This window comes from Crocodylus siamensis, chromosome 5 (genome assembly GCF_052110815.1).
Source record: "Crocodylus siamensis isolate JL-2025a chromosome 5, ASM5211081v1, whole genome shotgun sequence".
NCBI lineage: Eukaryota > Metazoa > Chordata > Crocodylia > Crocodylidae > Crocodylus > Crocodylus siamensis.
The window spans coordinates 205,806,785-205,830,409 of record NC_143399.1 but is presented as its reverse complement, the minus strand read 5'-3'; the positions used below and the strand labels follow the sequence as shown (position 1 = coordinate 205,830,409).

Below are 23,625 nucleotides of genomic sequence, written 5' to 3'. Positions count from 1 at the left end.
TAGGCTACCGGTGCCCTCCAGAGGCACGGGCAGGCTGAGAAGGCCTATCGAGCCCGAGGGGCAAGTTGAGACTAGTGCGGTCCAGGAGACACCTTTGCCGGGACTGAGGCTCACCCTAAGGCCTGTGGCAGCCTCCCTTAACCAGCCCTTAATGAGAACAAGATGTGGCATCAAGGGAGGGTGACATTAGAGTCCAAGCCAGGCACAAGCCGCACAGCTGCCCCTGTGGCCTTGAACCTGCTCTAGAGGGGGTTCGCCATGCAGGAAAAGCAGGGCGCAGGGCAGCAGAACAAGGGTGACAGCCTTGAAGAAAGCCAGCTAGGTTGCAGGGGCAGCAGCCGGCTCTCCCAGCACAAAGCAGCAATGGGATGTGCAGCAAGCACTTACTCCAGCCGCAGCCCGAGCCCTGCATAGACTTAAAGTAAAAACACATGATGAAGCAAGTGGGAAAGAACAGGCGAAGCCTGGGGTGGGGTAACAGCAAAGGCAGGAGATGAGGTGTAACAGGAAGGGGCAAGAAAGGCCCCTGGGGGAGGCTCTCTAGATTCATTTGGGAGAAAGAGGAAGGCAGAGGGCAGTGAAGGTCGGGTACGGATGCCGAGGAGGCATTCGGGGCACGCTGGGCTTCTGGCGTGTCAAAAAGACGAAGTTAAAATGTAACGTTAACGAGGAAATAAGAGTACAGGCCAGGTTAAGGAGCCTCCGGTGCAGTCCGGTCAGCAGGAGCTGATGAAATCCTCCCTTGGGTAGTCAAACAACTGATCTCTGAACCCGCAGCGATTATCTTTGTAGTTAGTTGTCCCAGACCAGGAGAGAAGGGCAAAAAACACAGTCCCTGTTTGTCCTAGCGACTAGCAGCCTCGTAACTAGATGAACAGAAGCAAGCCACGACTCAGAGGATGGAAGGCAATGCAAGCTTTTAAGGTTTGCAGATGAGGCCGAGCTCCAAGTAGCCCCAACCACGTCATCCCAGCCAAGCCTGTGTGGAACCAGGCCTTAAACACCTCCAAGGATGGAGATCCCACCGCCGCGCTGGGTGACCTGTGCCAGTGCTTCACCGCCCTCCTAGCCAGAAAGCTTTTCCTAATATCCAACCTAATCCTCCCTTGCTGCAACTTGAAACCGTTGCTCCTTGTCCCGCCCGTTCGCAGGAGCATTGTGTGCGCGACACCGGAGACGATCGCTGAGCCCTGCGGGCCTCGCTGCGCCCCTGCTTCAGAAACAAAGGCAGTGCCGGCAGCCCAGAGCAACAAGATGGACGGGGGGCTTCAACTCAAACCAGCTGGAAATGCTGAGGGACCTGGGATTGTTTCGGCTGGAAAAGAGCTAGAAGGAAGCACCCGCCAAGAAAGCGTACTGTCAAGAGGACAGCCGTCGGGGAGGAGGGACGGCGGGGGACACGCACAAAACCGGGTGAAAACCAGCACTCCAGACCAGCTACCGGTGGTTTGCTGTCGAAGTGGGACGGCATCTCGAGGGAGGCCTGTCCTGGCCATGGGTCTATTCAGTGTTTTCGCTGAGTAATAAGGACGCTTGGGAAATATGGCTAGGAAGAAAAGGACAAGAAACGGCATTTTACTGCGGAAAAGGCAGGGCAGGGGATACAGCGCCACAGAGGGAATCGAAGGGGCTTTTGGGGGCCCATCCTGTCCAGCGCCCCGACTAAACCATCCCAGACGAGCGTCTGTGCAGCCTGCTCTCGCAAAGGCCCAGGGGTGGAGGCCCACGGCCTCTCTGGGCAGCCGGTTCTGGTGCTGAACCCCCGCAGGGGCAGGTTTGCCCTGTCCCCCCTTGCTACAGTTCGGCCCGTTGCTCCTTGCCCCGGGGCCGTCGCCGTCCCCCGCAGAGCAGCCCCGTGGAAAGGGTGGTCCAGGCGCGCGGGGGGCTTCGCCTTTCACCCTGGGGACTCCCGCCCGAAGCCTCGGGGCTGGTCGTGGGAACCCGTCACCCCGGCAGTGCTCGTGCCACGTGGCGCCCCGGGGTGCGGTGGCAGCCGGGCTGAAGCGAAGTGGGAGGAGGCCCCTTTCCGGCAGCAGGGGGGCAGGCTCGGTGCGTGGACGGGATCCTTGGGCCACCGGGCACCGCACAGGGCCCCTCTCGTCCTCCCGGGGAGCTCGGAGCGCGCACGAACACCCCGCCTGGCTGCGGCCGCCCGCCCGCGGCGGGGCGATGCCTGCTGCGTCGCGTCGCTCCGAGCCTGGGCGAGCGTTTGGGTCCGGGCTGGCTTGCCCAGGGCTCGCCCCCGCCCCGCGCTCCCGCTCCGCCGGGGTCTCGCCCTAGGTTGCGCTGGGGGGAGGGAGGGACCCCGCCCAGCCTGCCCCGCGCTGCGCGGCCCCTCCCGGCGGCGGCGGGCGGAGCTCCGCGCCCGGCCCCTGCCCCGCGGCAGCGCGGACACACGCGGCGGCGCCTCCGGCCGGCAGGCGGCGCCGTGGTGCGGTCGGGCCGCGCAGCCATGGCCGGGCGCGCCGCGGAGGTAAGCGCTGCGGCGCGGAGCATCCCCGGGCGCGGGGCCCCGCGCGCACGTGCGCGCCCCGCGGCCCCGCCGGGGAAAGCCTTGCACCCCGGTGCCCCCCAGGTGCCCCCCCGGGGTGCTGCCCCGCCCCCGCGCCCGCGGCGCCCCCTTTCCGCAGCGGTGGCAGGTCGGTCCACCTTTGTCTCGCCATCCCCGGGCTGCAGGGGTGGGGTATGGGCTCCCCCGGGCGTGGGTCTCAGCCCCGCTCTGTCTGTGCCCGCAGGTTTCGGCGCGTGCCAGGCTCACCCGGGCACTGCAGCCCTCCGTGGTCCTCAAGCGGACACCGGTGGGAGCCATGCATGGCCAGCCCGCGGAGGGCTCTTGGGGGGCCGTCATGGCCACGCTGGAAGCGATGGAGAAGAAGGTGGAGTCGCACGCGCTGCGCCTGCTGAGCCTGGAGGGGAAGACGGGGGCGGCGGAGGAGAAGCTGGCCGGCTGCGAGAAAACCGTGGTGGACTTCGGCAACCAGCTGGAGGGGCGGTGGGCCGTGCTGGGCAGCCTGATCCAGGAGAACCAGCTGCTGCAGCGGCGCCTGGAGAACATGGAGAACCTGCTCAAGAACAGGAACTTCTGGATCCTGCGCCTGCCGCCCGGCGCCAATGGCGAGATCCCCCAGGTAAGGACCCCCAGTCATGGGCCGTAGGGTCACGGAGAAGTGGGGCTGGAAGGGAGCTCCGGAGGTCACCTCTAAGCCAACCCCGGCCTCAGCCCCGTCCAAACCATCCCACACAAGTCCATCATCTAAACTTTGCATAAGACTGACCTCAGCCCTGACACAGCAGCAACCTAACACCCGAACCTGCCGCAGAGACAGCAGGAGACCACAGCGGTCAATGCCTTGCCTCTATAAAACATGCTCAAGAGGTTCTGGGTAGGGGGCTGTGCCCCCGCTCGCCGTACCCTCCCCGCCCCCAGTCCGCACCAGTCTGACCATGGGGTAAAAGATTCCTTCCTGACCCCAAAGATGCAATGGGTCTGACCCTGAGCAGAGGGGCAAGACCCGCTAGCCGGGAAACCTTGGCTTTGGTCCCAGCAGGAGGTCCGGCACACCCCCGTTGAAGTTCCCACCCTTATCTGTAGCCAACACCCAGCACATCTGGGGAGGCTTAAAAACACCCTGACACAACAGGAAAAAAAAGGGAGTAGCCAGCAAAGCTACCATGGAAATACCCATGGTAGAAAACAGGCCTCGCTTCACCTAAATCGCTCCCAAGCAGCGACAGCCCAACGTCTTAAACACCCCCAGTGATGAAGAGCCCTCTGCCCCCTTTCCGGGGTTTCTAGGCCGCTGCCTCACTGTTCTCACAGTGAAAAATATTTTCTGGATATCCAGCCTCAATCGACTTGACGGCCTTATGTCAGCCATTCCCGATGGGCCTGTCGTGCGTGGCAGTAGGGACCTGAGTCTGCTTTATGCCGCGAGGAAAGGTGGCGGCGTAGTGCGGTAGCTGCGGGGTGCCAGGTCGGTCTCAGAGCCCAGCAGTCAAGCTGGCGATGGCTTGGCGTGTGGGCCGCCGCAGCAGGCCACGGGCGCGTCTGCACGCGTCTCACGCTGGTTGCCACCTCGTGCGTGGTCTTGAGACCAGATCCTCAAAGGCACGGGGGGGTTGTAGTGCTCAGCCCCTGAGGTCTCCAGCCTCGTGCTGGGTGCTCGGGTGTCTCAGTGCAGCACTTGGGGACAAGTCGCTGATCAGGAGCTGGGTGAGCTGGTTGCTGACCAAACTGAGCTGGAGTTGCAACGGGCAGAAGACAGGCTGGAGCTTCGGTACTTACCTGTGCCACCAACATAGCCAGAGACCAGGGCCTTTTCCTCCGGCTGGGTCCTGAGCAGTGACCCCTTTCCCTGCTGTTTAGACAAAAACTGGGTTTCGTTGCTTAACAAAAAAGAAGCGGAGAAGTGGGGGTGCTACCCCGCATCCACCAAAGGCCCCGTGCTTAGAGCACTGCTGGAGTGGGGGCAGACAGCTCGTCCTGCTCTGGTGGGGGCCTGGTCACGCATGCATGCACCACATCGCACGTCTGTCTCCGGTCTGTGCAATGTCCGGCGTAGGTGGGCTGGGAGCAGGTTGTGCAGGTGACGGGGGGTGGCTTCGTGCCCGGAGGTAGGCAGCAGCCCTGGGTGGCCTTGAGCAAGCTGGCTTTTGCAAACGGATGGCCGCCGGGCCAGGTGGTTGCTGGGGGAATCTCTGCAAAATGGACCCCAGATGTGTCCCAAGGTGCATTTGGCTCAACTGAGCATGCGGTGAAATGCACCCCTCTCTTATGGGCATGCAGGCTGTTATTGAAGCCGCTGAGCTTGTGACCTCTGTGCTTGCAGGTGCCAGTGACGTTTGACGACGTGTCGGTCTACTTCAATGAGCAGGAGTGGGAGAACTTGGCCGGCTGGCAGAAGGAGCTGTACAAACACGTGATGAGGGGCAACTATGAGACCCTGGTCTCGCTGGGTGAGCATTTTGTTTTACTCCTGTCTGGACAGCTGCACTTGGTACGGGCTGGCTCGGGGTGAATCGGCAGGGCCTTCTGGTTTCTGGAGGATTGATGCAGGCAGGACCTCTTAGGCCATTAGACCCACCCAGCAAATGCGGTGGAAGGGCAAGCTGAGTCGGTTCTCATCTCATGTGCTCTCCGGGGTGAGCTCTATAAAATTTAGGACTGGAAGAGACTACTGGGATCATCCAGCCCTGTGACGCTCCATCCTGACTCAGCCAGGAACCAAAAAACTGGAGCAAGGGGTGAACAGTGGCAAATACGCTGCAGTTCAAAAGAGAAATCGCTACCGGGCATTAGTGGCCACTTGCATGGTGGACAGAGATGCGCAGCACGTGCACTGCCTCAGTTATGGAGGCAGGAAAGACAGGCCAAAGGCACGCGGCAAGAAATGAGCTTTTAGTGTTTTTTGCCAAGAGCCGCAGGTGATCAGCTGAGGAGCTTGTGGAGCGGGAGCCGCGGTCTGAGCGCCTCTGACCTGTCTGACCCACTGCTGGTGCGGGAGGCGCAGCCCCAGGCGAGAACCGTCTGGGTGAAGTTCTAAGCCTGGGGTTTGCAGTTTGAGTTAGGCCATATCTTGTGGATAACCCACCCTGATTTACAGGTCTCGAATTGTAACCCCATCCCATGCTAAAGGCTGGTAAAACATCACTTTGTGCGTGTACGCACGCAGAACTCGGACTCGGCTCTAAGAAATCCTCCACCAGATCTGGTCCCAGGAGCAGCTTTATCGTCTGTTTGGTCTTTTCCGAGCGACAGTCCAATTGTTGCTGCTCGGGCACCTGTTCTCCAGCTGACTCTCCTCCAAGCCAGGCTGATCCTGATAGCAGCAGTTGTTTTGACCTTTCTGCAGACACATAGGTGCCTGACAGTGACAGGTCAGAAGAGCTGCCCTTGAAGTGGTTGTTGAAGCTGAAACAGGAGGTTTTTCGTCAATGAAGACAACACCTTCTTTTAAGCTACCTGTTGTCCAGGTGGCAGAGGTTTTGGCAGCCTTGAAGACAACCGCGAGGTTCGAGGCTTGTTCTTCTCTTGGAGCTTGGCCTCCCCTTGCATGTGTGAATCCCCCCGCGAAGGACAATAACCTACCTCCCATGCTTTGTTTTGATGTAGGAACCCTAGGGGAACATTAGCATCCGTCCACACTGCCCACCACCTCTGGCCACTGATTTGAAGGGTTGGCTAAAACCCACAGACAGTTCTGCATCTTGAAAGATCGCCCATTGCTAAGGCTGATCAGTGTCCTCTCATGTCATAGTATCATAGACAAGAAGGGTGGAAGGGACCTCACGTGGTCACATCTATCCAACCCCCTGCTCCAAGTGAGACCAGCCCCAACTGCATCATCCCAGCCAGGGCTTTGTCTAGCCAGGTCTTCAAAACCTCCAAGGATGGAGATGCCACCTCTCTGGGTAACCCATTCCTGTGCTTCACCACCCTCCTAGTGGGAAAGCGTTTCCTAATGTCTTTTTCCATTTGCAGACTATGCCGTGTCCAAGCCTGACATCCTGTCCCAGATAGAGCGAGGGGAGGAGCCCTGTGTCAGGGAGCAGCCGGGCTCTCCAGAAAGGTCGGAAGACGCAGAGGAGAAGCAGGAGGCATGGGAAGAAGGGGACGTCCCTGTGAACACCAGCACAGGTGAGTCGCATCCCACCAGGCCTCCTCCCTTTGTCCATCTCGGGCAATCTCGTTGCAGCGCAGCTCTGCCAGGGGCGCGCACAGGTCTCCTTAGAGCCTTGATGGCCTGGGTCCGCACTGAGCAGAAAGACAGCATGGGAGAAATGTGATGGTGCTTGGCAAGAGGAAGTGTGGGTTGCTCCAGGCTGAGCCCAGAGGAGAAACGTGGGGGGTACAGGGGACATAATAGCTCCCAGGGTGAGAGCTGGCTGCTGCAGCTGGGACGTGCCTACGTGAGCAGGGAGCCCAAGGATGTGGGCAGCCGGGCTCCTGGAGGAGGAGAGAGGGTCTCTGTAGGGAGACAGGACAGGAGGAAGGGGGCCTGGTAGGCAGCAGGGGTGGGGATTGGGGGGAACACAGGTCCTTCAGGGCCTGTCTCCTCCAGCTGAGGCAGCTCAGCCGGCCCCGCTGTTCTCTCCCCCGCAGCATCTCCCGCGTCAGTGCTAGATAGCCTCTCGTGGGGGGTGCACGAGGACGAGCCTGACGACCAAGACACCCCAGACCTGGAGGAGGAAGAGACGCTGGTAGACCCTGGCGCAGGTGAGTGTCAGCCCAGCCTGCTCCAGGGCGGGCAGGGGGCTGGGAGCCAGGCAGGCCTTTCCTCTCCATGCACTCCTTTCTCCCTATGTGCCAGGGGCAGGCCTGCCCTCTCGAGAGCCTTAGGAAGAGGATCCAACAGGCATTAAACTGCAGCGTGTTCCCGCCCCATGAGCAGCTCCTGGCACACTCCCTCACAGGAGGAGTGACGATCCCATCGGGACACTTCTTTGCATCGTGTGCGAGAGCAAGGAGGGGCCAGCTCTGCTGCATGGCCTGACTTTGCCAGAGGGAAAACAAACCCGAGCCTTGCCTTGTCAGCTCTCCGGGCCCAGGTGTCTGGCCCCAGGGTGAGGCGGGAACACAGCAAGCGCTTCTGGGAGCTGGGGACAAGCTGCGCAGCCAGCGTGGAAAGAGGGAAAAGGAGCATGGATCGCTAGCACGCCGCCCTCCCTCCAGGGTGGAGCAGCCCACACTACTTTCCACTGAGGCTGTCAGACGTAGGCCAGAGGGCTTTGAACAGGGGAGCAAAGGAGAAGCAGAGTGCGAGGGTGTGAGAAGGTTGCGGGGATCAGCCGAGCTGGTCTCCAGCAGCTGGGAGAGCCGTCATGCAGGTTCAGCGTTCTTGTGTCGGGAGGTTTATTTCCGTGCAACATTATTGCTCTGGGGTGGGATGTAGAGCGCAGACAGGTGGGCACATGTCTGATGCCGTGCTGAACTAACACCCTTGGGGCTGTGCTGAACTAACACCCCAGGAATGAAAGCACGTGGTCTCCCTGGTACAGCCATGGGATGGGAGGGAGCAAGGATGGGGTTTGCCTAAATACAGTCCTGTGGCTCCTCCAGGTTTGCTCGCAGCTTGTTGCTGGCAGTGTTCAGCATCCCATACTCGGGTTGGTGCTGGAGAGACTGGTACCAGGCCAGTGTCCTCCTGCCTCTGTCTTCAGTCTTTCCAGACAGACTCGAGGCTGCAGTGGGGAGTGGAGTCTGCACTGCCTGGCCCCTGAGACTCCCCTCTCTTCCTCCCCTTTGCCTGGCAAATCCTTTGGACTGCCACTCTTACGCTCCCAGACCTTCACCTGCACTTGGGACACCATAGTTGCATGCACAGATCCACGCTGAGGAATGACTGGCTGGGCTGCAGGGCCACAAAGAAGGACCTGGGGGTGACAGTGGACTAGAAGTTGAATATGAGCCAAGAGGGTGTTCTTGTTGCATAAAAGAAAACCAGCAGTGTCCCAGGTTGTATTAACAGATGCATCGCTTGTGATCCAAGGGAAGTAATTCTTCTGCTCTGTTCAGCACTGGGGAGGCCTCCCCTTGGGTCTGGTGTCCAATTTTGAGCCCCGCACTTCAGGAAAGATGGAGACAGATTGGAAAGGGTCCAGTGTAGAGCAACAAAATGAGTAGGGGCCTGGAAGCGAGCCTGGTGAGGACAGACTGAAAGAGCTTAGGTTATTTAGCCTGGAGAAGAGAAGACGGATTTGATAAGAGTCTGCAAATTCCTGAAGAGCAGTGACACAGAGGATGGAGATGGGCTTCTCTCTGTGGCTGTAGAGGACTGGACTAGGAGCAACAGGCTCAAGCTGCAGCCGGGGAAATTGAGGCGGATGATGAGGAGCATGGTCCAGGATTGCCATAGGTGCCTGGAGCAGTTGTGGAGTCTCCATCCCTGGAAATGTTCTGGGGCAGGTTGGACAGACATGTGGCTGGGATGCTTTAGTCAGGGCTGATCCTTCCTGGAGCCAGGGGCTGGACTGGATGTGACTTTGTGAGTCCCTTCCAGCCCTGCTTTCCTGCGGTCCTAAGTGGTGGCACCTCTTGACTGCTTAAGAAATCCAGCACCTCAGGGTCTGGGCACAAATAGGGCTTGTCCCCATCCCTGAGAGCTGCACAAATAACCTCTGTATCCACCTCTGTGTTGCAGGGGATGACCAGCTCCTGGTGAAAGACACGGGCTGCGATGGGCCTCCCAGCCCTAGCGTTTTGGTGGCAGAGGCAGCATCGGCAGAGGGCCCCCTTGAGCCTTCCCTGAGCCCCACAGAGGCTGAAAGCCAGCTGTGCTCCCCACTGCCGCAGGCCAAGCCCGAGAAGAAGAGGCTGAGCAAACCCCCAAGCCGGGACAGCAACGTGACGGCTGAGCCAGCCTGCCCACGGCACCGCCCGCGGGAGCGGGCACACCCCTGCACGGAGTGCGGACGCCGCTTTCGACTGAAGATCAACCTCATCATCCACCAGCGGAGCCACGCCAAGGAGGGGCCCTACGAGTGCCCCGAGTGCGAAATCAGCTTCACCCACCAGCAGCACCTGGCGCTGCACCAGCGCATGCATGCAGGGGGGAGCGCCCCTGAGAACGGCCTGCACCCGGGCCTGCGGCTGCGGCCTCGCAACAGCCCCTACCGCAGCCCTTGCACTGGCTCCAGCGAGCCTCACAAGCTCTTTCCCCCGGCCAAGCAGCTGGCCAAGCCCCGGGACACCCACAGCAAGGCGCTGCCCACATGCGCTGTGTGCTGGAAGGTGTTTGCCTACTTCTCCGCCCTCCGCCGGCACCAGATGACACACTCTGGGGAGCGGCCGTACAGCTGCACCGAATGCGGGAAGACCTTCACGCGCCACACCCACCTTATCCGGCACCAGAAGATCCACACCCGGGAAAGGGCCCTGCTGCGCTGCCGGCTCCTCCGGCAGCAGGCCCTGCAGCCCCCCACTGCCAGCTCCCCCGAGCCGGGGGGTACCCAGGGAATGGCTGCATCTGAGGAGGGGCCCTGCCCGCCAGCCCCCGCCCCCAGGACAGATGTTATACCTGCACCTGATGCGACGGGTGATCTCCTGGCAATTGCTGCAGATGGAGGGTGCTCCCCGGCTCTTTGGACGGAGGTGGGGGCTAGCCAGCCCCTTGCCGGCACAGAGGAGGGTGCAGAGGCCTGCAGGCTGGGTGCCGACGTGTCGCAGCTTTAGGGCCGACGCCAGCCTGTGCTATGCAGGGGCTGGAGGATTTTCCTGGTCCCTTCTGGCTTTAGGACTTAGTACTTGATGCTCAGGGGAACGCGGCTTCTCCCTCAGCCCCCAGAGCCAGTGCGGGGGTGGCTGGCGTTTAGCTAGTTCCTGGGTAGACTTCAGATCTGGCGTGTACAGTCTGCAGCAGGTCCTCGGGGCTGTTCGGGACGGTAGGAGGTCACGGGAGATGATGGGCTCCACGGACAACAGTACTTTGTGCTCTTGGGGCTGGTGACAGACGTAGGCATTCAGAACTTTCCTCCAAGCTTCGGGGATGTGTCACAGGCCCAGGCGGAGATGACCATGCCGCCCGCAGAAACACTCCTCCACACCGGGACAGGCTGACAGGACCGCACAGGGACACGTTCTGGCCTAGATGCCCTGGGCACCTGCTGTCTGCCCTGTAGTTGAGCGTACTTTTAATCTCAGACTTCAAGTTCCTGCCAACTTGTGGGTACGGGGGGCACCGGTCCTGCCCTTCCTCATAGCACAGGGATGTTTTTTCACATTTCATTTGATCCCAGCATTCATTTCTGCCCATAGCAGGGGGTCAGACTTGATGATCTGCTCAGGTCCCTTCCAACCCTACCTACTATGAAACTATGACATGCCCCCAGGATAGCAGGGGTCATGGTCATGGGCCGATTTCACATTCCCATGCCCATCTGGGAAGTCCACGGGTGGGCAAGGGCAGAGTTTAGGGCTAGAGCAGCTTCACACAGGCGCCCAAGTGCGGGCACTGGGTTTGGTATTCTGTAAGGCAGGGCTCCAGCTTCTGGGGGGCCTGTGAGGACTGCATGCCGCATGGTGCCAGCCCTACTCCTTGCAGCCCATGGCCCCACACTGCATAGGGTCCTCCCCACCCCCTGGCTGGGGGTCTCAGCCTTTTGGGCCACCCTGCATTGCCCCCAGGGAAGAGGGAGGGGAGCCTGGAGACTCCAGCAGCAGCAGGAGGGCATTGGTGGGGAGCGGTGCCCATGTCAGCTGCTGCGGTCCCCCTGCTTCCCCTGTGGCAGGTTCAGGTGTGAGTCTGTGTTGTGTCAGGGTCGAGGGAGTCTTATGTAGAGTTTAGATTATGGTTCGTATAGGATGGTTTGGATGTCATTCTCCCCTTGTACTCGGCCTTGGTGAGGCCGCAGCTGGAGTACTGCGTCCAGTTTTGGGCTCCACAATTCAAAAAGGATGTGGAGAAGCTTGAGAGAGTGCAGAGGAGAGCCACGCGCATGATCAGAGGTCAGGAAAACAGATCTTACGATGACAGGCTGAGAGCCACGGGACTCTTTAGCCTGGAAAAGCGCAGGCTCAGGGGTGATCTGATGGCCACCTATAAGTTTATCAAGGGTGACCACCAGGATCTGGGGGAACGTCTGTTCACCAGAGCACCCCAAGGGATGACGAGGTCGAACGGTCACAAACTCCTGCAAGACCGTTTCAGGCTGGACATAAGGAAGAATTTCTTTACTGTCCGAGCCCCCAAGGTCTGGAACAGTCTGCCAGCGGAGGTGGTTCAAGCACCTACACTGAACACCTTCAAGAGTAAATTGGATGCTTATCTTGCTGGGATCCTGTGACCCCAGCTGACTTCCTGCCCTTTGGGCGGGGGGCTGATCTCCCAAGGTCCCTTCCAGCCCTGATGTCTATGCTTCAAGCAGGGGGTTGGACTCGATGCCCTCCGGAGACCCCTTCCAGCCCCACCCCGGGCACTGCCGGACAGCCCTGTTATACAGGAGTAGCACAAGCACAGACAGCATCCCACTCCAATGCCTCCTCGTGCTCGGCTGCTCCCCAGCCCGGGAGGATACCCTACCACAATCTTGAGGTGCTTCCAGCATTTCCCTCTAGGAATTTCCCTCCCATGACTTCACGGTCAGGGCGGCTAGGGTCTGGAACCAACCTCCAAGAGAAGTGGTGCTGGCTCCTACCTCGGGGGTCTTTAAGAGGAGGTTAGATAAACACCTTGCTGGGGTTGTTTGACCATGGCAGGGGGTTGGACTAGATGGTCTACTCAGGTCCCTCCCAACCCTAGAAACTATGAAACTATGGAGCCTGAACCTGGAGATTGCGGGTGGGGTTTGGTCCAGCCCTGTGGTAGACGGGGGGAGGCTGCGGTAAGGGGAGAATCCAGCTGAGAAAGGCCAGGGGAGCTGTCTGCAAGCAGCTGCTTGGGGCCCAATAGACAGACAAATGGAAGATCTCCTGGCACCTACTTTTCCTTCAGATTAAACCAGCAAGGCCAAGAGGGGCAGCTCAGTGTCTCCATATACACAGCCCGGGTATTAGCCGATGCGTCGCGAGCAGGGCTAAGGAAGTGATATTTCCTCTCTACTCGGTGCCGGTGAGACCCCAGCTGCAGGACTGTGTCCAGTTCTGGGCACCACACTTCCAAAAAAGATGTGGAGAGTCTTAAAAGGGTCCAGAGAAGGGCTACAAGGATGATTAAGGACTTGGGGGACAAACCTTATGCGAAAAGACTAAGGGATCTGGGCCTGGTCAGCCTGGGGAAGAGAAGACCGAGGGGGGACTTGGTGGCTGTCTGTCAGTATGTAAGGGGTGAATATTGGGACCTGGGAGAAAAACTGTTCACTAGGGCGCCCCTGGGGAGGACAAGGAGCAATGGCCATAAACTGTCAGAGGACGGTTTCAGGTTGGATGCAAGAAGGAAAGTCTTTACAGTGAGGGTGACCACAATCTGAACTAGACTTCCCAAGGAGGGGGTGCAGTCCCCAACCTGGGAAGTCTTCAAGAGGAGACTGGACAGACGCCTCGCTGGGATCATTTGATCTCAGTCTCAGCAATACTCCTGCCCAGAGCAGGGGGGTTGGACTCGATGATCTTCCAAGGTCCTTCCAGCCCTTCATTTCTATGATTTTGTACCCTGGCAAGGTCACTCCAGCTTCGCTTCATTTGAACGCAGAGGTTACGTTCAGCGAGCTAACGTCTCGCTCGGTGTAGTTCTGCGGACTCGTGAGACAGGCGGAGGCCCGCTAACCCCTTGTTTTGCCGTAATGCTTGCAGAGCACCAAGCCCGCGGCCCAGCCCTGCAGGGGCCGTTGTGTGCTCGTCACTCCTTGCCACCAGGCGCTGTGGGAACGCTCCCTTTCAGTGCCAAGTGACAGAGGATGGTGCTCATCCCATTTGGTCTCCTTTGGGAGCCCAGAGAGCTGCCAGGTCTGTTCAGAGCAGACACTTAGTACTGGGTGTGGATGCGGCATGGTTAGCCCGGGATACAAATGGTGCAGACACACGGGATGCAGCTTAACCTGGTGCAAGTCACTCCCCTCTGGGTAGAGCTCCCCCTTGGACCACGAGGAGCAGGGCAACGTAGCCCAGCAGAGCCACGTGCGTCTGCTCTTCCAGCCAGACATGGTCACTGGCAGGACCCGGGGCTGTAATAGCACCCACCGCCCCCAGTGTTGAAGGGGCTGGGCGTGTATCCGCTCCTTACTGCAGAGTAAAACGGTTCAGCCTGGTGAACCCAGGGAACAGCCAGACCCAGCTCCCGCAGACGTGCAGGGAAGCCTCCTGCTGCGAGTGTGTTTGAGTAGAGCAATAGAGCCCGTGTTGGATACGAGGCCGGCCGCGCGTCGTGTTTGCGGCTTGGTGGTGCGGCAGGACTGAGCCCCCAGGCCGCACCGCTGCAGCCGGAGCCGCCAGACACAGAGCCCAGCCCCACGCAGCCGTGGGGGCAGCTGCCAAGCCCCGCAGGGATGTGTCTGGGCGCTCCCCTGTGCCTCCTGGCTTCACCCGTGCAGCTTTTGTAGTCCGGCAGCCCTGGTTGCGGGCAGGGCAGCCTTTGGTTAGCTTCTTTTTGTATATTTAGCAATTTGAAAACCCAGTAAAGTTGGAAATTGCCGCAAGCCCCCGCTGCTTCGTTAATGACGGCCGTTGTTGCAATAGCGAGCGAGAGCCGTTCTGGGGCTGGCCTTTGCTGTGCGGCTCCCCCAAAATGGCAAGATGCCGACTCCTGCTCCACGCGACGGACGAAGGGGGTCGCTTTGTTGGGAGCATTCGCGAGTCCGTGGTGGTGGCTTAGAGCGTGCTCCGAGCTGCTCCCTCGCCGGTCTCTGTCGGGATGCGGGGGCTTTGGGGAGCTGGGCCCCAGCCCCGTTACAGGAGAGGCAGTGTCCAGCAGCTGGGCGGGGGCCGAGGAAGCCTGGCGAGGGCTGCCCGCTGTGCGCCGGGTCCCCTCGCCCTCTGCCACCTGCGACGTGGCTTGGCGCTGCGGTCTCCGCGAGCACGGTGCAGCCGTCTGCCGTGCGCGCCAGGCCCACGGGCACCGTAAAGAGGGGGGAAATGCCCGCGTGACCCCCATCTCCTCGTCCTGCACCGGTGGTGTGGCGGAGCCACGCTCCACCAAGGCCGGCAATCCCTGCCCGGATAAACCCGGCACAGGCGAGGGCAAATCTGGTCCTGACGCGGCGCCGTGGGGCTGGTTAGCCGCGGCCTACGTTTCCGCGACGAGGCAGCGCGTCCAACACGCCTTCTCTCCCTCCGGTGCTCGTGCGCTGCTGAGCCACCCCGGGGGTACGGGGGTCCCCGGCTCCGCGCAGCCACGCCACAGCCCCGAGACCTGGCCGGCCTCCGGAGGGGCCCGTATTTACGGGGCCTGGTCCCCCTGCAGCGGCCCCCCGGCACGGTGTGTGAGGGCTGGGGAGACGGACGCGTGCTGAGGATGCGAAGTCAGGCCCCTGGCGCACGTCACGCTTAGGGCGGCCCTGGCACACGACACGCTTAGAGCGCGCCGCGGCCCCTTTAAACGGGGGGGGGGAGGAGCCGCGTCTCCCGACATGCCCCGCGCGCGGCATGGCCGCCGCGCCCGCCCCCTAGCGCAGCGCAGCGCAGCCATGGCCGCCCGGGCGCCCGCGCAGGTGAGCGCGTTGCCCGGCAACGGGGTCCGGCGGGCGCGGGCGGCGCCGCGGGGTGCGGCCGCGCCGGGGTGGGGGCTGGCAGGGGTGCCGCAGCGCGGGGGCCGTGCGGCCGGGGCCGCGCCGACTCCGGCGTCACGCCCCTCCTCCCCTCGCGACCAGGTCCAGGAGCGCCCGCAGGCCCCCGCCGCCCCGGGGGGCCCGGCGGCGCAAGGGCCCGCGGGCTCCGTGTGGTCGCTGCTGGCCGGGGTCCGGGCGGTGGAGCGGAAGGTGGACTCGCTCGCCGCGCGGCTGCTCGCCCTGGAGGGGAGGACGGGGGCCGCGGAGAAGAAGGTGTCGGACTGCGAGAAGACCGCCCTGGAGTTCGGCAGCCAGCTGGAGGGCAAGTGGGCGGCGCTGGGCGGCCTGGTCCAGGAGTACGGGCTGCTGCAGCGGCGCCTGGAGAACATGGAGAACCTGCTCAAGAACAGGAACTTCTGGGTCCTGCGCCTGCCGCCGGGCCTCACCGGCGAGGCCCCCAAGGTAACTCGCCCGGCTGCGGGCGGGCCGCGTGTCGCCTCTGCAGCGGTGGAAGAGCCGGGGCTGTCTGGTCAGACGGGGGCGAGGTGATTTTGTGGGGTCTGCAGCAGCCCCCGTGTATACGTGCCCTGGCGGCGGGGGGGCCCTTGTCTCCCAAGTGAGGGGAGGAAGGAGCGCCGACGCCGGGAGCTGTGCATTTCGTGGGTCAGAGGAGTCTGGCTTCGAGGCATCGACCCTGGCTTTCTCTCCTTCCCCCTCTCTTCAGAGTCTAGCTTTAAATCTCTGAAACACACTGAGTGGGGTCAGGCTGGCCTGATCCTCCCCCGTTTCCCTGCACGGAGGCACGTGGGTGTCTGTGAGGGGGGAGTTGCCCGTTCCGCTTGGGCCATGTGAAATTTGGGGAGTGTTGAAATTGGAGCGCGCAGTCAGCAGTCGCACGTTGAGGGTTAACGCCGTTTCTTGCCTGCACTAGAGGGCTGGTGAGCAGGGATGTGGCTGAGACCCCAGGAGTGCTGGAGCACTGCAAACTGCTCATTTTGTCTCTGTGGAGCAGGCCAGAGTTACCTTCATGGGAGCCAGGTAGCATGGCCCAGGGCTAACCCTTGCCTGAAATGGCGTGACTTTGAGACCCTCTAAGGGCCCTAGCACACATTGGGCTTTAATATGCAGGTGCTTGCATATTAAAGTGTCCTCAGTATGGTCTAAGGGTAATGATGGAAAGAAGGACCAGAAGGGACCTATAAAATCATCAAGTCCGGTCCCCTGCCATGGGCAGGAGGTTATTGGGCTCGAACTAGCTCAACGAGGTAGCTTCATGTGTAGCTTCACCCTGATTTGCAGCCCCCTGGGGCCCCGTAGAAAATCTGTCGCATATGACAGTCGTCTTCTTGCCAGGTGTATTGTAAACGCCGCGTGTCGCTCTGCTCAAACCAGCTGCCACTACTCTGAGAAGCGGCACGGAGGGAAGGAAAGAAATGTTCTTGCAACCTGGTCCCTTCCCTCCACCATCCTCTGTCTTCTGTGAGTGCCCCGACCCTTTGCTCTGCGGCCTCGTCCGTTCTGTAGCAGCTGTAACTCTTCTGATGGCTGCAGCGTGTCCAAGTGCGGACCCGGGTGCCCGTAGAGAAAAAGCAGCTCTGCAGGTGATGTCTTGGGAGCCTGTTAATATTTGGAGTAGGTCAGAGCTCGAGCCCAGCTGTGGAAGAGGCTGCACGGCTCAGGGGCAGAACCCCAGGCCATGTTCTTCCTCTGCAGCGCAGGGTGTGCAGGACCTCAGTGGCAGACCTGCACCGTGCGAAGAGCTCTCATCGGTTGGGCAGCTTAGGTCAGCCCCTCTGGCAGGGGCTTCAGGACTCGCTCCAGCCTGGTGGTGTTCTCCATAGGGAGAACCGCCTGCCCGCTGCCTCTTGCGCTGACCAGCACGGTCTCCGAGACGTGGAAGGGGGGACTGCCTCACTCTCTCTGCTCGGCTCTACTCGGTGAGGTTACAGTCCCCGACCAGCTGCAGTAACCAACGTTAATCGCTGCCCTGTCACTTGACTTGATTCCGAGGCATTGCAGAGCCAGCAGGTTCAGCCCCCTTCACTCCCAGGGGATCTTATTTAAATAGGAACATTAAAACCTTGACAAAGTGGTGGTGTGAAAATGAGCTTCTGCATTAAAACTCTGGTTGCACGTGTGGGGCTGGCCACGCCGGCACAGGTCACATAGCATGAGACACGAATGCCCATATGATTTCAGGTCCCGGCAACCTTTGAGGACAACGCGGTCTTCTCCCAGGAGGAGTGGGAGAACTTGGAGGACTGGCAGAAGGAGCTGTACAAGAACGTGATGAAGGGCAACTACGAGTACTTGATCTCACTGGGTGAGGATGCGCTTCCGCTTATGTCAGGTGGCCTCAGAATCACCGAGTGAGCATGGCCAAGTTCAGTTCCTCCAGGGCTGGGAGGCGAAGTGCTTCATCACACTGCTGCAGCAAAGGCTTGTCCCTAGCAGGCATATTCACACTCATAGGCGCTCTGTGCATAAGGGCTCAGCCTTTGGTGTGCCCTGGGTCCTAGTGTGCCGCCCTGCTGACCTGGGCTGTGTGCCGGTGGGAGTCGGGCCTGCATTCAGTGCTGATTCCTTGCACCCATGGTGTGAGCGGAGCCTGCTGCGGGCACGCCCAAAGGGCACATCTCAGGAGTGGGGCCAGGAACATTTGATCCTACTAGGTAGGGTCTAATGGCAGAGTGGGCTGCATTAGAAGGAGCACTGGCAGCAATGATTCTTCCCCTCTATCCAGCACTGGGGAGGCCACTTCTGGAGTCCTGTGTCCAGCTGTGGGCTCCCCACAACATAAGGGATGTGGACAAGTTGAAGAGAGTCCTGTGGAGAGGAATGAAAATGGTTGTGGGGCTGGGGGAGATGTCTTGTGAGGAGAGGCTGAGGGAAATGGGCTGGTTTAGTCTGCAGAAGGGAAGACTGAGGGAGATTGAATAGCAGCCTTCAACCTCCCTGGAGGGGGGTTGCAAAGTGGATGGAGCTGGACTGGTCTCAGTGGAGGCAGACGGCAGAGCAAGGAGCAATGGGCTCAAGCTGCAGCAAGGGAAGTTGAGGTTAGATATTAGGATGAACTTTCTCACGAGGAGGGTGGTGAAGCACTGGGACAGGTTACCCAGAGAGGTGGCAGGGTCCATCCCTGGAGGTGTTTAAGACCCAGGTAGACAAAGCCTTGGCTGGGATGATGTCGTTGGGGCTGGTCCTGCCTGGAGCAGGGAGTTGGACTAAATGTGGCCTCCTGAGGTCTCTAAAAACCCTCATTTTCTCTGACTCTAGGTAGGGACTATGGGCATTTTGGTTTTATTCATGGGCCTGGACCTCAAGTTTTGGATTTTCTTCCAAGCTCTCTTTCCCCTGCTGTGAGACCCTGGGCCAGTTGCCTTTCCCATCTCCCCTCCCTTCCTTTCGCTGGAGAATGGAGAAGGGGAGATGGGATGCTCCTGCCTTTCAGGGTGCCCTGATTTGCTTATTTGCCTAGGTGTTGACACACCCTGCCATGAAGCACTAGGTGAGTCTCACTTATCGAATGACTAATAACATGAAGCAGCTGAGAAAGTGCCCCTTTGCTGCAAGCTGTGTACATTAATTACACTGTGTCCATTTAGCATTAATTACACTATGTCCTGTTCTCCCCTCTTCCATCAACAGACTATGCCATTTCCAAGCCTGACATCCTGTCCCGCATTGAGCGAGGAGAAGAGCCGTGCCCCCGGGATGTGCCAGACTTGGAGGGGCGGGAAACCTCTGCAGATGCTAATCCAGGTGAGAGGCTGCTCCCCTCCGACAGCTGTAGCCTCGACGTGCCTTTGATGTGCTGTAGGGCTGCTCAGGTCCTGCTCCATGCACTTCTGGCTCCCGCCCCTGCTCTGTGCATGCTGTGACTGTTCACACGCCATCCGTGAGCTCGTGGGTCCATGGCAGCTCTAGCGTGGCTGGCTCAGCAGGAGCCACCGGCATCTATTTAACGTGAAATCCTAACTGAGTTCTCGCTTCGATGAACAGAATCTCCATGTTCGACCCTGGAAATCTCCTCCCAGGTCAAGCAGGAGGAAGAGTCTGTGGCAGAAGAGCAGCAGGGCAGGGAGGAAGGGAAAGCCCCTCCAGAGCCCCTAGCAGGTGGGTGACAGGCGCAGGTGATTGCTGCTGGTGCCAGCAGAGGCCTGTACTTCCAAAAGCCCCGCACACGTGGGCCCATCAGCTCTGGCAGGGATCAGATGCAGTTTCCTACCAGGAAGGAGACTCCTGTGCTCCCTGCATGGCGGTTCCTCTGCCCCAGCATCCTGGGAGAGCTGCCCTGGTGGGGGGGTGAGCACTGGAAAAGCAGGAGGGATCTAACAGCCCCCCTGGGCTGGAGGATGGGGAGTGTGTCGTCCTGGGGAGAGCCCTGCTGAGCTCTTTGCTGCGCCTGGCGGCAGAATGGAGCCCGCCGCTCCCTCTCCCTGTGTGCAGCCTCCCAACGGCTGCTCCAGACAGAGCCAGCTCCTGCGTCATCCAGACTTGCAGCCTGACAGGCTGTTTCTCTGTCCCAGTCCCGGTCCATCGCGCTGTCTCGGGCAGCCCTGGCTCTGCTTCCTCGCGGCACACTCCTGCCTTATGGAGGTGTAGGACTCCCATGTACTTACAGAAGAGGCTGTGCTGGGTCTGTGGTCACAGAGGGACCTAGGGGAGCAGCTGCTTGTCCAGGGGGGTCAGTTTCTGCCTTACACAGGCTGCCCTCTCTGTTGCAGCCGCCGGCTGGCTTCCCAGCAGGGAGAGGGAGAAGGTGGACGGTCCAGAGCCACACTGGACCGTGGTGCAGCGGCCGGAAGAGAGTGTGTACCAGGGCCCGCCCGTCCCGACTCTGTACGGCACAGACCCCCCAGCACTGCCCACACCCCCACAACCCGAGAGAGACTCTAGTGCCTCGGGCCTGGGTGCCCCAGAGTGGGGGAAAGCCAGCGGCAGCAGGAGGGAAGGGGGGCCAGCCCACGCCTGCGGGCGCTGCGGGGAGAGCTGTGGGGAACGCACCTACGCAAGCACAGGTCCACCAGCGACCCCCACAGGCCCCCACCGGCGCAGCCACGCTGGGGAGAAGCCGCACCGGTGCGGCGTGTGCGCCAAGGGCTTCGGGCGGCTGTCAACACTGCTGGAGCACCAGCGCACGCACACGGGCGAGCGCCCCTACGCCTGCCTGGAGTGCGGGAAGCGCTTCCGCCGCCTCTCTACGCTGGTGGAGCATCGGCGCGGCCACACGGGCGAGAAGCCCTACAAGTGTGCGCAGTGCGAGAAGAGCTTCACGCGCCTGGCCAGCCTCACCGTGCACCAGAACACGCATGCTGGCGAGCGCGCCTTCAAGTGCACCCAGTGCGGCAAGAGCTTTGCCCAGAAGCCGCCTTTCCTCAAGCACCTGCGGGGCCACTCCCAGGGCCGGCTGTACCGCTGCCCGGCCTGCGGCAAGAGCTTTGGCTGCCACTCCTGGTTTGTCCGCCACCAGATGGCCCACGCGGCCGAGCGGCCCCACGAGCGCAGCGGTGCCGCCACTGTCGCCACCACCCGCGGCCTCGCCCACCACGAGCCACTTCTCCGCCATCCGCGCACACATGCCCCCGAGATGCCCGGTAGCAGGGCTGGCCGTGCCCCCGCAGCCCCATGCCTTGGCCAGCACAACCCACCTGGGGCTGAGCTCAACAGCCAGTTCGCCTATGTGAAAATGGAGAGCATGGGGTAGCGGCAGCACTGGGGGGTGCTGCGAGCTTTGATGCGCCGGGGGACAGCGTTGTCCAGCCAGGACTGGGCCGTGAGGCCAATGGGACGCAAGTGACTGCCTGCTGCAGGTGTGGCTGCCCAGGGACAGGACGTAGCGGGTGTTTCTCGGCCTCCTGGCTGTTGGAGCCAGGGGTCGGGAGCACAGCGGGAGTTGCAGTGAACCCCTGCAGAAGAGGGCTGTTGAGGGCCACCACTTCCTAGCACAAATAAAGACATGGGGGAGGTCTCCACGTGTTATCCTGCATGGGTTTCAGCGAGGCTTTCTTCTGCTGTGGGTACAGGCAAGGTGCAGCGGGTGCTGCGGTGTGGATGCACCTCTGGGATTGCACGGCACCACAGGAGCCTCTGGGGAGCTGTCCCTAAAGCTGGTAGACATCTTCCTTTCCCTTTCCTGCTTAGATGCACTCCACCCCTTGCCCCCATCCCTTGCCTATGTTTCCCCACAGTCCCCAGGGGCAGGGTAGCACCAAAGCCCTTCCTGCACGCTGCTCGGACATGCGCGACTGAGGATGGGGACAGCAAACAGCAGCAGTGATGGATGGCACCTCCAGTCCCCTGCGCCTGCCCAGGGCAGCTGTTGCTGCTGTCCCCTTCCCTGGCTGGCGCTGGAGGTTCCCTGCCCCTGCGCAGGGGAGGAAGCAGCAGTGGAAGGGGGGAGTTGAGGGAAACCAGGGTGGGATTTTCACCTGCTTTAGGGACTTAATGTTGCCCATGCTGGTGGGGGAGCAGGGGGATCAGACTTCCTGCAGGAAGTCCTGGACCTACGCCTGAGCGATGGCCTCGGGACGTGCAACACGGGCATCTTCCTTTGGCTGTGCTCCTTGCCGGGACTGCGGGGTGAGGCACGGGGAGGGTTGGAGGGGCTTGGAGCATCACGATGAGCTGGGACAGAGCAAGCTTCTGTTGGGCCTTTTTCCTACGAGCTTAATACTGTCATGCCCCACCTGCGTGAATGAAGGCAAACGCAGAGCTCCCTGCTCCAGCACTGGTTAGTGGGAGCCCATGCTGGCTGTCCCGGTCCTCGGGACCCATCTAGCTTGGCTTGAGCAGTTGGATCTGCTGCTTCCCACGGCAGCTTGGAGCAAGGGATCGTCCAGCCGCGGGGCTGGCAGGGAGCTCCAGAGGTCACAACTAGTGCAGCCCTTGGCCTGAGGCAGGATCAGCCTCAGGCCCAGACAAGTGTGTTGTCAAACCTCTTAGTAAAGCTACTGCCACAGCCCCCTGAACCTGCCCCGGGGAAAGCAGGAGGACTGCGGTTGCCAATATCCTGCTGCTGTAAAAGGTTAATATACACTCAAGAAACCCACCGCAGAGGAAGGCAAAACCCCCCAGTCCCTTCCTGCCCCCAGTGCAGCATCAGTCAGCTTGAGGGCAGGGACAAGACCCTCCAGCCAGGACCCTGCGGGGTTGGTCCCAGCAGGAACATTGGCCCAGCACAGTCCCATCCCCAGCCTTAGATGAGAGGCAGGGCAGGAGGGTACGCCATGTGGTTATTCTCGAAGCCCAAGCCGTGGAAGGCTCAGTCCTGGGTATGCACATGTGCCTACACACGTGAGTGCATATGTGTGCACGTGCATCTACCTCTCCCACGAGGCAGTGAGTTGCACTTTGCTGCAAGGTGCTGCAAAGCCCCTGGTAGCGTTGGCCCTGCTGCAGGGTCCCCGCTTGGGTTTGTAGCAATGCATTGTGGGTGCAAAGTGCTGCCACCTACAGCTTCAGTAGGGGCACAGCAGGTGGAGGTCGTGCAGGGTCTGGGAACTGGAGGGGTCCTACCTACCTCTCATTTCCTACCTGGCTAGTGGGCCTCAGGGTTTCCCATGTGTAAGCCATGAGGAAGGAAGCACAGGAGGGGCCGTGGCCGTGGCCGTGGCCTGGAGGGGGCTGGCAGGCAAGAGAGTGCCCCTGTGAGCTGGGAGGGGTCATTGCCCACCTGGAGACATTGGCTGCATCACCCCCAGACGGGGAGGGAGCTGAATGAGGTCTGCCAGCTGGAGCAGAGGGCTCCAGTCTGCGCCCTCAGGGCAGGGGCTGCTTTCAAAGATTCATCAATTCGTAGGTGCTCGGGTCGGAAGGGACCTCAAGAAATCGAGTCTGACCCCCTGCCTGGGTGGGAAAGAGCGCTGATGATTTCATCACACTGACGACTCCTGTTCATCCTGGAGTCCACGATGACTTGGGGTTGGGGAGGACCGGGTTAGAGAGCTTCTGGAGGGGCTGGACATGTTCAAATCAGCAGGTCCAGATGCTCTCCACCCCAGGGTGTTGAGGGGGCCAGCAGGGGTTATTGCAGGGCTGTTGGCACGGCTTTATGAGCACTGGTGGTGCTCGGGCCAGGTGCCAGATGATTGAAAGATAGCCAACGTGGTCCCCATCTTTAAAAAAGGGAGGAGGGAGGACCCAGGCAACTATAGGCCCATCAGTCTTACCTCAATCCTAGGGAAACTCTTCGAGAAGATCCTCAAGGAGCACATCTGCGATGGGCTGGCTTCAGGGATGATGCTCAAGGGCAACCAGCACGGTTTCATTAGGGGCAGGTCAGGTCAGACCAACCTGATTGCCTTTTATGACCAGGTCACAAAAGCCTTGGATGCAGGTGTTGCCGTGGATGGAGTCCTTCTGGACTTCAGCAAGGCCTTTGACACCATCTCCCACCCCATCCTCATTAAGAAACTAGGCGACTGTGGCATTGATGCCTCCACAGTCAGATGGACTGCAGGTTGGCTGGAGGGTCGCACTCAGAGGGTG

At 60.7% G+C, this 23,625-nt stretch overlaps 2 protein-coding genes across 5 annotated transcripts; both read left to right on the top strand.

Moving 5' to 3' along the window:
- Window positions 1-1,075: 1,075 nt before the first annotated feature.
- LOC149865216 (zinc finger protein 777-like) lies at window positions 1,076-14,054 on the top strand. Of its 3 annotated transcripts, none has more exons than XM_090048066.1 (6): window positions 1,076-1,413; window positions 2,736-3,128; window positions 4,830-4,956; window positions 6,482-6,637; window positions 7,103-7,216; window positions 9,141-14,054. In XM_090048066.1, exons 1-6 carry the CDS (start codon window positions 1,255-1,257, stop codon window positions 10,169-10,171), a joined length of 1,980 nt encoding a protein of 659 aa, XP_089904192.1. In that variant the 5' UTR covers window positions 1,076-1,254; the 3' UTR covers window positions 10,172-14,054. The 3 variants fall into 3 exon arrangements, with proteins under 3 accessions (XP_089904192.1, XP_089904193.1, XP_089904194.1); XM_090048067.1 differs by having other exon boundaries at window positions 1,290-2,473; XM_090048068.1 differs by lacking the exon at window positions 1,076-1,413 and adding an exon at window positions 2,508-2,639.
- An 818-nt stretch (window positions 14,055-14,872) lies between these two features.
- Window positions 14,873-21,122, top strand: LOC149865215 (uncharacterized). Of its 2 annotated transcripts, XM_090048095.1 has the most exons (6): window positions 14,873-15,078; window positions 15,238-15,597; window positions 17,335-17,458; window positions 18,784-18,897; window positions 19,138-19,251; window positions 19,863-21,122. In XM_090048095.1, exons 1-6 carry the CDS (start codon window positions 14,998-15,000, stop codon window positions 20,840-20,842), a joined length of 1,773 nt encoding a protein of 590 aa, XP_089904221.1. In that variant the 5' UTR covers window positions 14,873-14,997; the 3' UTR covers window positions 20,843-21,122. The 2 variants fall into 2 exon arrangements, with proteins under 2 accessions (XP_089904221.1, XP_089904222.1); XM_090048096.1 differs by lacking the exon at window positions 19,138-19,251.
- Window positions 21,123-23,625: the final 2,503 nt, after the last annotated feature.